Source organism: Convolutriloba macropyga, chromosome 9 (genome assembly GCF_964194025.1).
Source record: "Convolutriloba macropyga chromosome 9, txConMacr16.3, whole genome shotgun sequence".
In the NCBI taxonomy this organism is placed as follows: Eukaryota; Metazoa; Xenacoelomorpha; order Acoela; family Convolutidae; genus Convolutriloba; species Convolutriloba macropyga.
Window position 1 is genome coordinate 13,434,145 of NC_134476.1, and position 14,611 is coordinate 13,448,755.

At 35.7% G+C, this 14,611-nt stretch overlaps 2 protein-coding genes across 6 annotated transcripts; both read left to right on the forward strand.

Annotated features, from left to right (window-relative positions):
* Window positions 1-4,807: 4,807 nt before the first annotated feature.
* Window positions 4,808-5,900, forward strand: LOC142346055 (uncharacterized). 5 transcript variants are annotated; one of them, XM_075398546.1, is made up of 2 exons: window positions 4,808-4,923; window positions 5,378-5,900. In XM_075398546.1, the coding sequence occupies exon 2, from the start codon at window positions 5,461-5,463 to the stop codon at window positions 5,836-5,838; it is 378 nt and encodes a 125-aa protein (XP_075254661.1). In that variant the 5' UTR covers window positions 4,808-4,923; window positions 5,378-5,460; the 3' UTR covers window positions 5,839-5,900. The 5 variants fall into 5 exon arrangements, with proteins under 5 accessions (XP_075254661.1, XP_075254658.1, XP_075254660.1 ...); XM_075398543.1 differs by having other exon boundaries at window positions 5,407-5,900; XM_075398545.1 differs by having other exon boundaries at window positions 5,422-5,900.
* A 957-nt stretch (window positions 5,901-6,857) lies between these two features.
* Window positions 6,858-11,861, forward strand: LOC142346056 (uncharacterized). Its single transcript, XM_075398548.1, has 2 exons — window positions 6,858-7,056; window positions 11,166-11,861. The coding sequence occupies exons 1-2, from the start codon at window positions 6,922-6,924 to the stop codon at window positions 11,685-11,687; spliced, it is 657 nt and encodes a 218-aa protein (XP_075254663.1). The 5' UTR covers window positions 6,858-6,921; the 3' UTR covers window positions 11,688-11,861.
* The last annotated feature ends 2,750 nt before the right edge of the window (window positions 11,862-14,611 follow it).

A 14,611-nucleotide genomic window follows, 5' to 3' on the forward strand; every position in this document is an offset into this window, starting at 1 on the left:
TAACTCGTTGACACTGATTCTTCCACGCTGTTTTTGCTTGTTCATTGCGGGTACGTCGGTCTCGCTCTGATTGTGCCGTCGGGTTGTCAACTGCATCTTCATATGCTGGTTCAGGAGGTAAGAGGACATGGTCTGGGGGGACCAATAAGAGGAGATCCACTTCAATTCCTTCTCGGGCGAGAATTGCGAGTTTCAATTGTATTCTCCAAAACTCCCAGCGAATTGGAGGTTCTAGTGTTGCCTTTTCACAAAAGGGTTGAATTCCAAGTGGGGATTTGCCGCTGTCCTTTGTCGCTGACTGCGCCATGTTATACTTAATCGTATTGAATACTTTAGGATTCGCGTTGCGAATACTTGTGTCGAGATTACGATAGGAATTGCTAGGCGAATACACAATTACTTGTGTAATACGAATTCTGATTATTGGAGACGCGGCGCGAATCCGTTGTTAAGTCTAGCTTAAGATTATGAAGAGCGTTTACAGAGTAACTTGAATTCAGATAACTAAATGAAAATATGATTACTTATGATAAACTAGTATGAACAAAATATGAAATAATTTAGTAGACTTACGGGAATATTAATATAGGTGAATAAATAGAAGTCATAACTTTTAGTTATAAAACGCATGATATAATTATAGATATAGAGGATAAATAATTTAATACACATAGGAGTTTCGATATATAATAGGTATCCATACGTATCACAGACTCTTTGGATTCTGGTAAATTTTTACTTAGCAGGACATGCATTAAGAAACGTTCAGCACAGGTTCGAACGCAATTACGGCAAATAATATTTTATATAATTGTCAATTGTCGAAGCTTCAAATGATTAAGTTTTTACTCAGCCAATTCAAACTTGACATGGATAAATTTGTCTTCTCAACTGAAACTTTGTAGCCATTTTTTTTCGAATTTTTCATCATTTTCCCCCAAGTTGTTAGTTCTGTTCTCAGGATCCTCAATAAAAATCGACTAATTTGCTGCGCAAAACTGTAGTTTCTAGGTTCAGCGTTGTGTCATTTTTTGAAAAATGAGCATTATTGCTAGAAGGTTTTGAAAGATACTGAGGCATTCGTGGTGTCCTTTTTTATCCGATATCATAGTAAAAATGCCAAATTCTCTGTTGTTTCTTTCTCTAATAGCAAATCTCTGAAAACTTACTTCAGACTGCCTGATAATGCGTATGGCTTCTAATCTTTTTTTCTATTTTTGGAAGAGTTTTGAACCCATTCTTCGTTATTTGCTAGGCCTCAGTGATTTAATTTAATAAAGAATAATTAGAAACGCGAAAACTAAATTTCGCAGCAGTTTAAAAATAAAAACATTGCCTTCAATAGCAAAAAAGAAACTTTTTTATAATCGCAATCCGTCCACATTTTTAGCAACAAAATTTTGTAAGATTTGCAGTCCTTAAAATTTCAGGATTTGTGGGATTTGCTCTCTGTAGAGGTGGGCTTTTTTACCGTCAACAGAATTTTTACGAAAACGAAACTGTGATGCACGACTTCGAATCTTTGCGATCTTGTATGTCAATCTTGCTTCTCTTCGACTCTGCCGCCTATCGCGTTCTTTTGTCAGTTTTTTTGAAGATGTTCCAGTCCTTGATTCTTTGGCTTCTGGTAAATTTTACTCGACAGTACATACATTACAAAAATGTTAGCCCATTTCTGACCGCAATTATGTCAAGTAATAGCCCATATAAATGTCATGTGTCGAAGAATAAAATGATTAAGATTTGACCAAACCAATTCAAACTTGACGTGAGTAATTTTCTCTTCTCGACTGAAACTCTGTAGTCATTTTTTCCAATTTTATCAACAATTTTCCCACAAGTTGCTAGTTCTATTCTCAGGATCCTCTAGTAAAGTTGATTATTTTGCTTCATCAAGCTGTAGTTTCTAGGTTCAGCGTTGAGTCATATTTATGTTGAAACATGAGCAGCATTTCTGGTAGGTTTTGAAAGATACTAAATCATTCTAGGAGTCTTTTTTCTGTCTGGTATCATATTAACTATGTCAAATTCTCTGCTGTTTCTTTCTCAAGTTCCAAATGTCCGAAGTTTTTCTACTAACTACTTGATAATACGTATGATTGCTTTTTTCCTTTTTTTGAAAGAATTATCTACCCGTTCTTCGTTATTTGCTCAGCTTTAGTGATTTATGTTGACACAAAATAATTAGTGGCCCGGTTCTTGGTTTTCTCGACAACTTAATCATTTAATATTTGCGTTGAATAGTAGAAAAAAACTTCAAATTCATCGCAAACCGCAGACATCCTATAGCAACGAAATTTTTAATGTTTGTGGTCCTCAAAAGTGAGGTTTTGTAGCAGTTGTTTTTTTTTACCGTTTTCACCGGAATTTGAACGAAAAAGAAACTGCCATATACGGGTTCCAACCTCTGCGATCTTACTTGTCAATCTTGCTCGTCTTCCACTCCACCGCCTCTCGCGTTCTTTTGTCAGTTTTTTAATCAACTTTTTTAGTCAATTAAACGGAAAACGAAAGCTTTGAATTTTTGTAAGATGTTAGTTTTTGTGGGGGTGAAATGCAAAGTTTCACCCACCGCAATCATCTGAACCCTTCCTAGAGAGAAACTGCCTACACAGGATGGCTTCTCTGCTCTTTTGCATGTCAACCACTTCTTCTTCGATTGCGCCACCTGTCAATTAATTCTGTGAAATAAATTATTCTTCAAATTTCAATCAGGTTCACTCAACTTTATGGAAAATATGCATTGAATTTTCTATGATTAGCAGTTCTAATGGTCAATTTTTTCACCATTTGAACAGATACGACAATAATTCACCCTATCAACACGAAGCGGTGAAAACACAATAATTCACCACTTAGAACCACGTTCTAATTTTAACCGCATTCGCCGCAATACCCACTTTTTTTGCAATTTGTAGCAATTTGCAATTTTTGCAATTTGTAGCGTTGACACCTCGACCCCTGTGAAAAGAGTGCTATGTTGTTGATTTTGGCAGGTCTCTTTTTTAACGTAAAAAACGTTTGGCTATGATGATCACATAATAAAGTTCTAGAGAGCCAATAGACCAGACAAATGAAAAGACTTCAGAATTTACAGATACATAAAACAAAACTGACGCTGACAAGAAGCTTTTCAGCCTAACTTGCTCCCATGCAAGCGTCTTTAGCATGAATTGCGTGAGTTTTAGAGATCTGATAACTTTTTTTTTAATTACAGAAGAACAAAAATTTTTTGTTAACATATAGATATCGCTCAGCGAATAATGAAAATGATTAAAATGCCAGAGAAGTTAATTAGACAACTCACTGTTACCGATTTTATAAAGTCTTAGTAAATATCTATATGAAAAATTCATTCCTTCACTGGTTTGAAACATTAATTATTGGTGCGAAACTATTGTTGCAATTAAAAGCACGTTTTTTTTAGTTTTTACTCTAAAATTGATTTCAGAGAAATTCTCTTTTTATCATCAGACATCAAGATTTCTTCACAGCTCTATTAAGCTTAATATCAATTAATGAATGAGAATTTTCTGACATATATTGTCTTCCAAAAAATTAATTTAATAACCTTAAAACATCATGAGATTAAAGCTTGTCAGTTTTGGATACTAAACGCTCAAGTGGTGGGTTTTTAATGGAATCAAACCCGAGCTTCCGAAAAATTTTCCGTTTCCTTCAATAAGCGGATCTATTCTGTTAGAGAGCATAAATTTTTTTTGACCCCCCGACGCACGTACTATTTTCTTACATAGTAAAGTGCTATATAATAACATAGAATTTGTAACTGGGGGTCATAAAAAACACTGGGATGGGGGGAAACAGAATAGATCCCAATAAGCATGCTAAAACACCGTTGAAAAACTAGTTTGATTAATTAAGTTTGAAAAATAATAATGCTATATAACTATAACCTTCTCTGGTTAAAAATTTGGATCTATTCTGTTTCGGCCCCCCCAATGTGTTTTACGCCTCCCAATAACAAATTATATGTTGTTATATAGCACGTTACTGTGTAAGAAAATAGCACGTGCGCCTTGGGGACGTAAAAAATATAAGCTCACTAAGCTGGGGGAGCCGAAACAGAATAGATCCAAAAATTCTCCTCAAGGGATAAAAAAGATGTCAACAAATTTGTGCACATCATTAAACTGTTGGTATTTAATAATAAGAATAATAAGAAAAAGGGCAGCTGAAAACAGGCTACTGTAGGCCTAATGCTGTTCCGCTGCGATTACGCAGAAACCACAATTATTAATTATTTCAAACACTGTATAGGACTAGCCCTTGCATGTTTCAGATGCTGATTTAGGGACTTATCGATTATTATCGATTATTGGAGCCTGTCTTCCAGAACATAACGCTCCACAGGTTGTAAGGTATGTGAGACTACAGCAAACAACTTTTTCAAAATAGCACGAACACTGTGAGAAATAAAAACAATTACTTAAACTGTAACTGCTCCCAAACACAATACCTAGCTGCTCATCGACACATACATTGTGAACAAAAGATATATAAAGCGCACATTAGTCTGATCAGAGGTCACTTTCGTCTGGCACGGTCTGATCAGAGGTCACTTCCGGATGGCACCTCAACCTGCGTACCCTGTAATCATATCCATGCGTGAAAAAAATAAAGCGGTTTCAGATTTGTTTTGCCCCCCCCCCCTGTTTTTATGCAACCCACTTAAAGTTATATAGCATGCTACAATGTGAAAAAAGTTGCCATCTTGAATGTAATGAGTTGGATTGTGAAGTTTGACCTTTAATCTACCAATACAATTAATCCGCGCTTTTTCTGACAAAAAAGTCAAACAAATTATTTAGAAGTCACTCGATAAACAAAAACAATTGCGATCAAAATTGAAACCATAGACAAAGCGTAACCATCCGGAGAACAAAGATACAAAATCGGTTTCCTGTAAGAAAATTTTTTTGGATTTTTTTTGAGTAGTTGTGATGAACAAGGTAATTTCTGTTTTTGTTTTCATACTATAATGGATTGTGTAGACTACACAGACCTGTCTTTCATGTGAGGAGCGGTTCCTGACCCAGCCCATGGCCCTGAATTTGAAAAAAAGTTTTTGAGTTCTCATCCGGGTGCATCCATGTTACAAGTAGCACATGCATTGTGTAATTTTCTGGAGGGGTTGTATTTTGGGGTTTTGCACTAGCCCCCTTCTCAGTTTTGTGGTCAAATGGTCATACAACTAACCCCCACCCCAACCCCCTCATCCCCTTCCGCCCTGACCCACTTTACAATAAGGCAAATATTTCAAAAATATTGAATCATGGCTTCAAAAGTATTAATCATGGCTACATGGGGGTATAATCATAATTATAATTATGGGGTTATAATGTGAAGAATCTCTAAGGTTGCTGATTTTTTGTGCGCGAATGCGAGGAAACAATTCCACAGTTTCAAGATTAAATCAGGATCCGTCGACAATAATTCAATATGGCCGCACAAGACGCCCCGCCTGCCACGCCCACCATTTCAGATGATGATAAAGAAAGAAACTTCCTAAGAGCTATAGAGTTTGAAGCTGACTGGGACGACTCCATCATGGGATCCCTGCCTTGTTTCGATGACAACGGGGACTTCCCCTACCCGGACATCCCTTTTAATTCTGTGAATCAACACTTACCCCAACTGTTTGGACATTATGAGCCAGAAATTGCCGAGGATATCTCTTTACAGTGCATCTGGCCGGGCGATTTGCCCTATGTGTCCCAGATATTTTTCCCGACCCACGTGTTTGATAGCCCCAGTGTATTTGTAACAGAACAGGTCATGTACGTGCTGCCCCGTGTTACTATACCCCGATGTCTGTGAAGCTTCAGAATAGAATGAGCGCGCTTGGACCAGAGAAGGGCACTTTCCAGGCTAGTTTACCATTCCCCATTGGGCTAGTTTGCAATTCCAGGCTAGTTTGCATATATATTGCACTTATATTATGCTTTTTGGAAAGAGTGCAAATTTTGTCCAACCGACATTCTCTCTGTCATTTTTTTGTGAACCCCTAACGTTGAAACTGATATATGGGATCTATTCTGTTTCGCCCCCCCCCCCCCCCTAGCTTAGTGGGAATATTTGTTTATGACCGCCAGTCGCAAGTGTGCCCCCTTTCTTGTGCTTTTAGATGTTCATTTATATGTTTGTTTGTTTTATTTTGCAGCACAATAACCCCCAGCCCTCTCTGTGCCCCATTTCTTGTGCATTTAGATGTTCATTTATATGTTTGTCTGTTTCTTTCTTCAGCGCAATAACCCCCGCCCTTGTTTGTGACCCATTCGCGCATTAATGTTAGCTATTTAGGGTCTTTGTTTTTTTCTTTGGCGGCTAGGTTAGGTGCGCTCCTTATGGAGCTCAAAAATGCACCGGCCCTAGTCTTCACAGAAACTAAAAAGGCTCATGCAAAAGCTAAGACATGTTTACTGCTGCAATAGTCTGCACCCTGTGAAACCCTATAATTTTGTTTTAAAAAAGACCTTTGATCAGACTTTAAGTCAACTTCACCGGGTTTGAAAAGACATTTGTTCGACTTATGGAAAGACTATGGGTCGACCGATATGGGATTTGAAAAGACCGTTGGTTGATTTGTGAAAAGACTTTAGGTCGAACCTTACTAGGAGGTCGACCGTGTATTTAAGGTAGGAAAGTGCCCCCCTAGGTGGACTTTATAAACCTTTTCATAAAATTGACCTCTCAACTGAGGTCACATCGTAACGTGCTATGTTTCAACACATAATTTGTAACAGGGGTCATAAAAAACACTGGGGGGGGCAGAATAGATCCGATATATGAATGAGTTGTCACGTTTGCTTGAAAAAATTTCCGCATTTCGTTTTCCAGACAGCTGGAGATAAAGTCTGGAAAGTACATGATGTGGCAATCGGGTTCATCTTCTACGATAACATGTTGTTCCAACTTCCAGATGGAATTATGGCATCCATTACCTCTCCCCGGAGACTGGACTTCATGATTGCATATTACCAGGCCAAAATAAATGACTCGGACCCTTTAGCTTCAATTAAAGATGCCAAACTGCTGGTTACTGCTAGTTCTTTTTAGTTATAATAATTGATAGTTATTACCCGTCGTAACAAGAATTTCCATTATGACTTTTACTATGACTAGAGTTCTGATCATGGCACTTTTTAGACATTTCAAAGAAAAATTCATAGTAAAATTCTGAACTGCTTATGAATATAATGATTTTTTCTCCGCATTTATTCTGAACATTTGACCTTTTTCTCCGCATTAATTCTGAACATAATGACTTTTCGGATCTTTTCCGTTTGTGCCCCCCCCCCCCCAGATTAGTGGGTGCATATTATTTGCCCCCCCACCCCGACGCACATTATTTACTATGTAATGGCACGTGCTCTATAAATGGGGGGCGCGTAACGTACTGGGGGACACAAACGGAAAAGATCCGACTTTTCCTCTAAATAAATATTTATATATATATATATATATATATATATATATATATATATATATATATGTGTGTGTGTGTGTGTGTGTGTGTGTGTGTAAAATGCCAAAAAAATTCTGGGATCTGCTCTAAACCGATTTGTGCAAGATATGCCCTGAAAAGTTGTTTCCGTTTTAATAGGATCAACCCATAGAGCGCACTTAGCGCATTTCCTACAATATTTTCACTTATACTGGACAAATCTTAATTTATTTTGAAATTTGAGTCCTTTTTAAAACAAAGATAGGCTGAAAATTCAAAGCTGGTTAACAAACCACTGTAATTAGCAAATTTGTCTATTTGCTTTGCTATTGAAAAGCAACTTGGAGAACAAAGTTTTAATTGTTTCTATTTCCAGTGTACCTATAACCTTGTATTTTTGCCATTTGTAATATCTGTAGGACCTGAATATGTGTTGCGCAGAATTGCGGGACCTCAGTTACGTTCAATCAAAAATTTAACAATTCCGGATACAAGGAAAATCCAAAATTTCGAGAAGAATTGTTGAAAGTTAATGAACAGTGACAATTTCTATCGAACGAAAATGATCAAAAATCATATATACTTAAACTAATATTAATTTAATAAAAACTAAGGAATAAAACCAAAGAAATTTTAATAAAAGAATGTTATTAAAAAGAGGGCAACAAATGGGAACCAGGCAAGTTTTATTTGTCATTATACCTCGTTTGTAATTAATATACCAGTTGAATTCCATGTTTGAAGTTCCAATGATTTCATGCAAGGATAATACAAAAATTTCATACTTGTTGTTTTAGTCTGATCATATTATGAAACCAAAGAAATCATAGTTGATCCTTGTATGATTACCAAAAAATCATATATAATTTTCTATGACTAGCAAGAAATCATTTGAGATCCTAAAATGATTAAAAAGAGTAAGACCTTTTTTCTTTTAATATCATTCTTAATTTTTAATTGATAAGAACATCAATTATGTGGTTCCCCAGCATCACATTGTGATCGACCAAAATAACCCTTAAGTGCAATGCTTAATATAGCTGAGAAGCTGTAAGCTGAGAGGAGCTATTTTGCGTTGCTCTTGGTTTTTTACAATTCAAGGAATATGAATTTTAGTGGGGCGCTGTCTTTTTTTAAAGATCTGTTCACATATTTTCATGATTTTTGAAGTCCAATTCGAGTGCACAGGAAGTGCAAAGAAGTGCACAGGAAGTGATCAAAATATCCCTTAAATGCAATGCTTAATATAGCTGTAAGCTGAGAGGAGCTATATTGCTTTACTCTTGGCTTTTTACAATTCAAAGAATATGAATTTTATTGGAGTGCTGTCTTTTTTTTAAAAAATCTGTTCACATATTTTCATGATATTTGAAATCAAAATCGAGTGCACAGGAAGTGCAACACAAAAGCAAGTGATTTTGGGACGTGAAAATTTTCCACTCTAATTTTAAAGTAGACTGAGAAAACGGTTTTTGAACAAAAATTCGCTTACCAGCTAGTGGCTTTTTATTCACATGCGTCAATTTTACTTTGATTTTTACTTTTTATTTTTTAAATTTTTGGATCGGATTTTTCTCCAAAATTGTTTTGTCAATCCATTCAGCGTTCGTTCTAGGTCTAGTTTTTTGTTTGACCCCAATTTATTTTTCTCGCTAGTGATTTTTGTTCACATGTGGCACTTTGACATTGATTTTCTATTTTTTTTTATTCTTGTTTTTATCTGATTTATTTGGAAATGGTTTTACTAACTCACTCATAGTCCATTCTAGGTTTAGTTTTTGTTTAGTCAATGAAATTTATTTGAACTGTACGTCAAGATTTGTCTTGCCAGGTTTTTTTGTTTCCTGGTCTGACTCTCCTTTTCGTTTTACATTGTTCACACAGCAAAGCTGAAAAATCAAATTTTCTGAATGACTTCTTTCTCTTACTAACGGTGTTTGCGCGCGTGACGTCAATTCTTATTCTCTCTCTGTCAAAGATTTAAAGATCTTTTGCCTGATTAGATTTTGATCATACTTGACTTACCTCACTCATTAAAATGACTTTTGCGCTTTAAAACTTGAGTTTAATTTGAAATGTTATCAAGTCAAAATAATTCATATGTGCAGTAAAGTTCCCTAATAAAAGGCTTCTGTATAATGAAATTTAACAAGTTTTGTTATTTTATCGCTTAATTATTTTTACCTAGCTCTTTGAGTGGCGTCGATTTTTTTCCAATTTGTATTTGTATTTGTTTCTATTTTTATTATACGGCACGCAAGTCTATTCTTTCGCAGCTATTCCTGCAATCTACCGGTTATGTTTACAAAGTTTCGTGTCAAACAAAAAAAGTTAGTCAAACAAATCGTTTAAATTTTTGAAACTCTGTGTGGCCAGTTTATACCCTTAACCGCTCATTTCTAATATATATGGGAAAAAATTGAAGGAATCTTTAAAATCATTTCTTTAAAAGGTATTCAATCAAGATTTACTGTTTTGGCTTACCTAATTAGTAAAAAAAACACATGAAATCAATTAACTTTAAGAGACACCTGACAACATTATATGGTAATCTGTTCAACACTCAATGTTTTTGGTGTGATAATATTATCTTGTATAATTTCTGCTGAAATTGAAGACTATGAAATTTTTTGGATTTAAAAATTTTTGTATGAATCCTGTATGGTTTAGGAAATCAAAAATGGCTTTTGCTTGGCTACCTATAATTTTTCATATGTGACCTAGTGTGTTTTCTAAGAATCGTTTAAGAACTGGCATGAAATGGAAGAAACTGTATGATTTATTACCTCGGTTTTGACCTGTTGTGACAACATTATGCTGCATTTTTCAGCACGCTAACTCTCCAAAAATTTATCTGCTTTGTTGAGTTTACCATTCAAGAAAAGATTAAGCTTGATATAAAGATTTTTGGAATTAAATAAAACTATTAAAATCTGAAAATTAACTTGATGGTTGTAGTTAGAATTTTCAGGAAGAATTCAACGAAAACAAAGTACAGTTTGTCTTTAGAAACTAACAAAATTTCTGTTTAATCAAACTTAAGAAGATTTTAGTTGAGAATTTTTTGGTTTTCAATCATAAAAAATTGTCGGAGTCATCGTTTTATTCTTGCCAAAAACGGCGAAATTTCTTATGAACTTTTTGTCGTTATTGTCGTTTTTGTTCGGGTATTTAACATAAAAAAGATTCGATATCGTCGATATTAAACGTAAGACAGAATCGGTATCGTCATTTTCTAAACGTAAGATTATCGATGAGAGAAACACCAGGAAATTTCAGGCTCTTGGTAGGAAAAGCAGATTAGTCCAGCAGACTGGACCAGTAGACTGAGAAGAATTATGTTGAAAAAAAAATGCTGACAAAAATAGATACAGTTAATCTATCTTATGAAAACGTAATTTTGATTCTATCACTTTAAATTGTAAAAACAAAAATGTTTCGAACGTATCCTGATAATATTTTTATATGGTGTTTTACCGTCTTCTTCCTTCCGGAAATTTCCTTGACATTGCATATATTTTGCAAGATTCTGATAGATACCCATTTTGTACAACAATCTTCCAAAATCTTCGTGACCAAAAGGAACCATTCTAAAAGATGGATCCATTGGAAAACTTTTGTGAGGATTTTGACTTTTTTATCCCGAGTTGTACGTCGGGATAAAACTTTACGTCTTTCAAGCATGTGAAATATTTCACAGAAACTGCTGGAGAAGTGTCATAGCAATATTGGCTCCGGAACAGCGAAGGAAATGGACAAAATCTTGAACGATCGACAACTAGCTCTCATATTCCACTGGCACTCCCAGACTTTAGGGCTCCACATGTACCAGGCTCTAACTGTTTATTGTCTTTTCTTCCAACCGCTTCTGGTCAACTTTGGCGAAAGCGTTCCAGAAATGAGCTCCGCAAGTTACACCGAAGGTATCGAAATATTCTTTTTCAATGTCATGCGTGCGTTGAGGAGGGGTTACGCGGGTCCAGCCCCGCCTTTCTACCTTATCAAGAAGAACAAACCTTTTTCGCCAATGACGATGAAAGATGTTATACAGGAGAAGTTTGAATCAAGGTACAGAAAAAATACAGCTGTTTCCGGTTCCAATACTGTGGCAGCGTGTTTTGAGAAGCGATTTATTGATCGGCAGACGCATGAATTCGTTCCAAATAGAAATAAAAAGTATGGATACTACACGCCTCCCAGTCCTAGTAAGTTGTTGAATTGAGAATTGGTAAAAAGCGTTGTAAGAACAAGTTTAGTAAACAAATAAACAAAGGACAAAATAGAAAAACACAATAAAGAATTTTGATCTACAGCTGAAAAAAAACTGACGGAGAACTAAGACTGACAAGTAGAGAACTAAGTGAAAAGGAACTATGATAGAACTCAGAGTATTTTGTGGCCGAAAGTTTTGAATCAAAGTTAGAACATTATGCTCTGGTTGAGGTGCTAGACTGAAATGCCTTCTTAGACCTGCTAGACCGAAGACAATTTTTAATTGCTCTTGAACGTAGTTCATAGCAATTATTGTAAACGTGTGTCTTTTTTTAATGCAAAATTATCGCTTGACAATTTTGACTTTTCGAGTGACTTTTACGCCCTTGACTTTTTGCATTTCGCGTGATCTAAAATTCTCTCCCACTCACAATTTCACGCAGCTGAACTCAATTGGCGGCAATTTAATACTAAAAGTCAAATGAAAAGCGCCGAAACTGGTGTCAATTTCAATTTAAATCCTAATAGTGGTATATGTTAACCTCTAATGGGGTTATTTGAAGCTCACTATAGATCTTCTTAGTCCCATTTATGCCCCCCCCCCCCCGACTGAAGCAGGCTGCAATTGATTAGAGCTCCCACTAGTCGTTCAAGAGCAATTCTTCCGACGTTTAGTCGGTTATGTTTTAGATTGTACCTATGCATTGTACGGTCAAATTACATACTATAGAAAAATCTTGAGAAGCGCGCGAAAGTCGGGACAATGGTCAGGAAATTGGCCAGGAAATTGCCTGATCAGGGATGATGTTGGTCTGCAACAGTAAGATCAGAAGTGATATCGAAAGCATACAAGTCTGATCAGAGTTGTTCAGTCTGGAACACAGAGGTCACTTTGGTCTGGAACGGTCTGATCATAGGTCAGTTCGGTCTTGGATTTCAATCTAGTTTAGCAACACAAAAAATCGGTTAGAAGATTTTGTTAGGAATGGTTTTGCTATCAAACTGAAGTAAAATGATTCAGACACGGTGTCATTTTGCAGGTTTCAGGCAGATAAAAAACCTCAGAGCAACAATGACAGTGTTGAGTGGATTCGAATTTGCAAGCTGGTCCTAAAAGCTTTATGTCATGATACATGAATAGGAACCCTATTTAGGGGCGAATTTAAAACTTTCAAGAACCCTGCAAGCTAATTCAAAAGTCGCAAAATTCTTGCAATATATAAAAAATACAAATCAGGGTTCTTCTGTTTTAGAACAAACATTTAGAACAAATTATTGCTTAGCAAACTGGTTTCTGAACTCAAATCAATGGAAACAATTTAAGTTTTCATTCCAGGACTTTCAAGATTCATTTTTTTGAAATGTGAAAACATTGTGACGTAATTTTTAGAGTAAAAAAAAGAAAAATAAATTGAAATCACAGACATTAACTATGTATGTATGCATTAACTATGCTAGAATGCTTCCATTTTTTTATTCATCAATCTGTATGGAGAGCAATGAGATATTAGGTTGTAAATAGGGTTCTGTAGAAACTGAAGCCACGTATGGAAAGCCGTCTATTATTTAGCCCATTCTATGCATATTTTTGGTCTCTTCAACACGTTTCTCGCCAGTGCATTGTTCTATTTTGTTCAAGAAACAATACTGTTAATTTAATGCTGCTTTTTAAGGAATGGTGTTATGGGCTTGCAAGCACAGGGGAGGAGGAGGAGCATAATAAATCAGACACATGCTGACAGAAAGCAGTACAATTACATTTTTTGCTAATATGCTCATCCTCCCCTGTGCCTGCAAACCCAGTACACCATTACTCTTTTATATGAATTTTCTTTTTGCTAACACGAGGTCAGGTATTTAATATTTGTTCTACTAATAAATATGAAACTTAAATACCGAAACAAAAAACTTATCAAAAATTTTGATCAGTTTTAGTTTCAATGAAAGTGAGCCATTTAATCCTCAAGAGAATTTCGATTTTTAAAAACAATCACAGGGATTGTATTTTGTGATTATTGATTACAACATGCCATATTCTCCCAGCTACAGTCACCAGGCACTTAGGAACCAACTTACTAAACACACCCAGGCTTAGTTCACAGACGCCTATCATTCACAGACAGACGTCATCTCAGATTTTTTCTCTTTAAGTGAGCCTATAATGACTTCTGATTGGACCCACCTTTGCTTTATGATCGGAGCTAAATTCCTTTAAATTCGATTCTGATCAGACTCAAATATTCAACACCGTCATTTTTGATCTGACAGTCCTGCGCTCAAAACCTTCTCCGAAAAGAATATCCTGCGCCAGAAGTGATCACCAATAAAAAAGATACTAGCGAAATTGTTTCGGATCACACTCACAGGCGCCCGAAGAAATCTAATTCGAACTTTTCTAAACTTGTCTGAGTTTCACTGTCCGCATAGCATGTTCAAGTAATCGTGTTTGACATATTGGCAAAACATTGTAAGAGTTCAATTTAGATGGAACAGTTTTGCTTGCAAAAATCCCAAATTGTGGAAACAATTCGGTTTTTTATGTCAATTTTGTATAATTCGTGCAAAATTCCTGAAATTGGGCAGGCAGACTGGCGAAGAAAATTTTCTCAACCATAATTTTTGTATTGGATTGTCTGCTGTTAGCTGCTTCACCTCTTGATTTGGATCAGAGCCAATATAATTCAATGGATTTTAATAAAACAATTATTTGACAATTAACTTGGTTGACACAACGATGGTTATCAATACAACAACAGATCAACAGTTTAAGAATCTCATTTGGTCAGCATTTTTTATTTTTCCACATGTAAAATGTTTGTTTTATTCTCGCCACTTTGGTCAGGTAAGACAAAAAATAGTAGAACTGCACATTAATAAGGCTCCCATTTGCTGCACGCGTTTTGGCGGCTCATCATAAAAGGATCAATCTGCGTT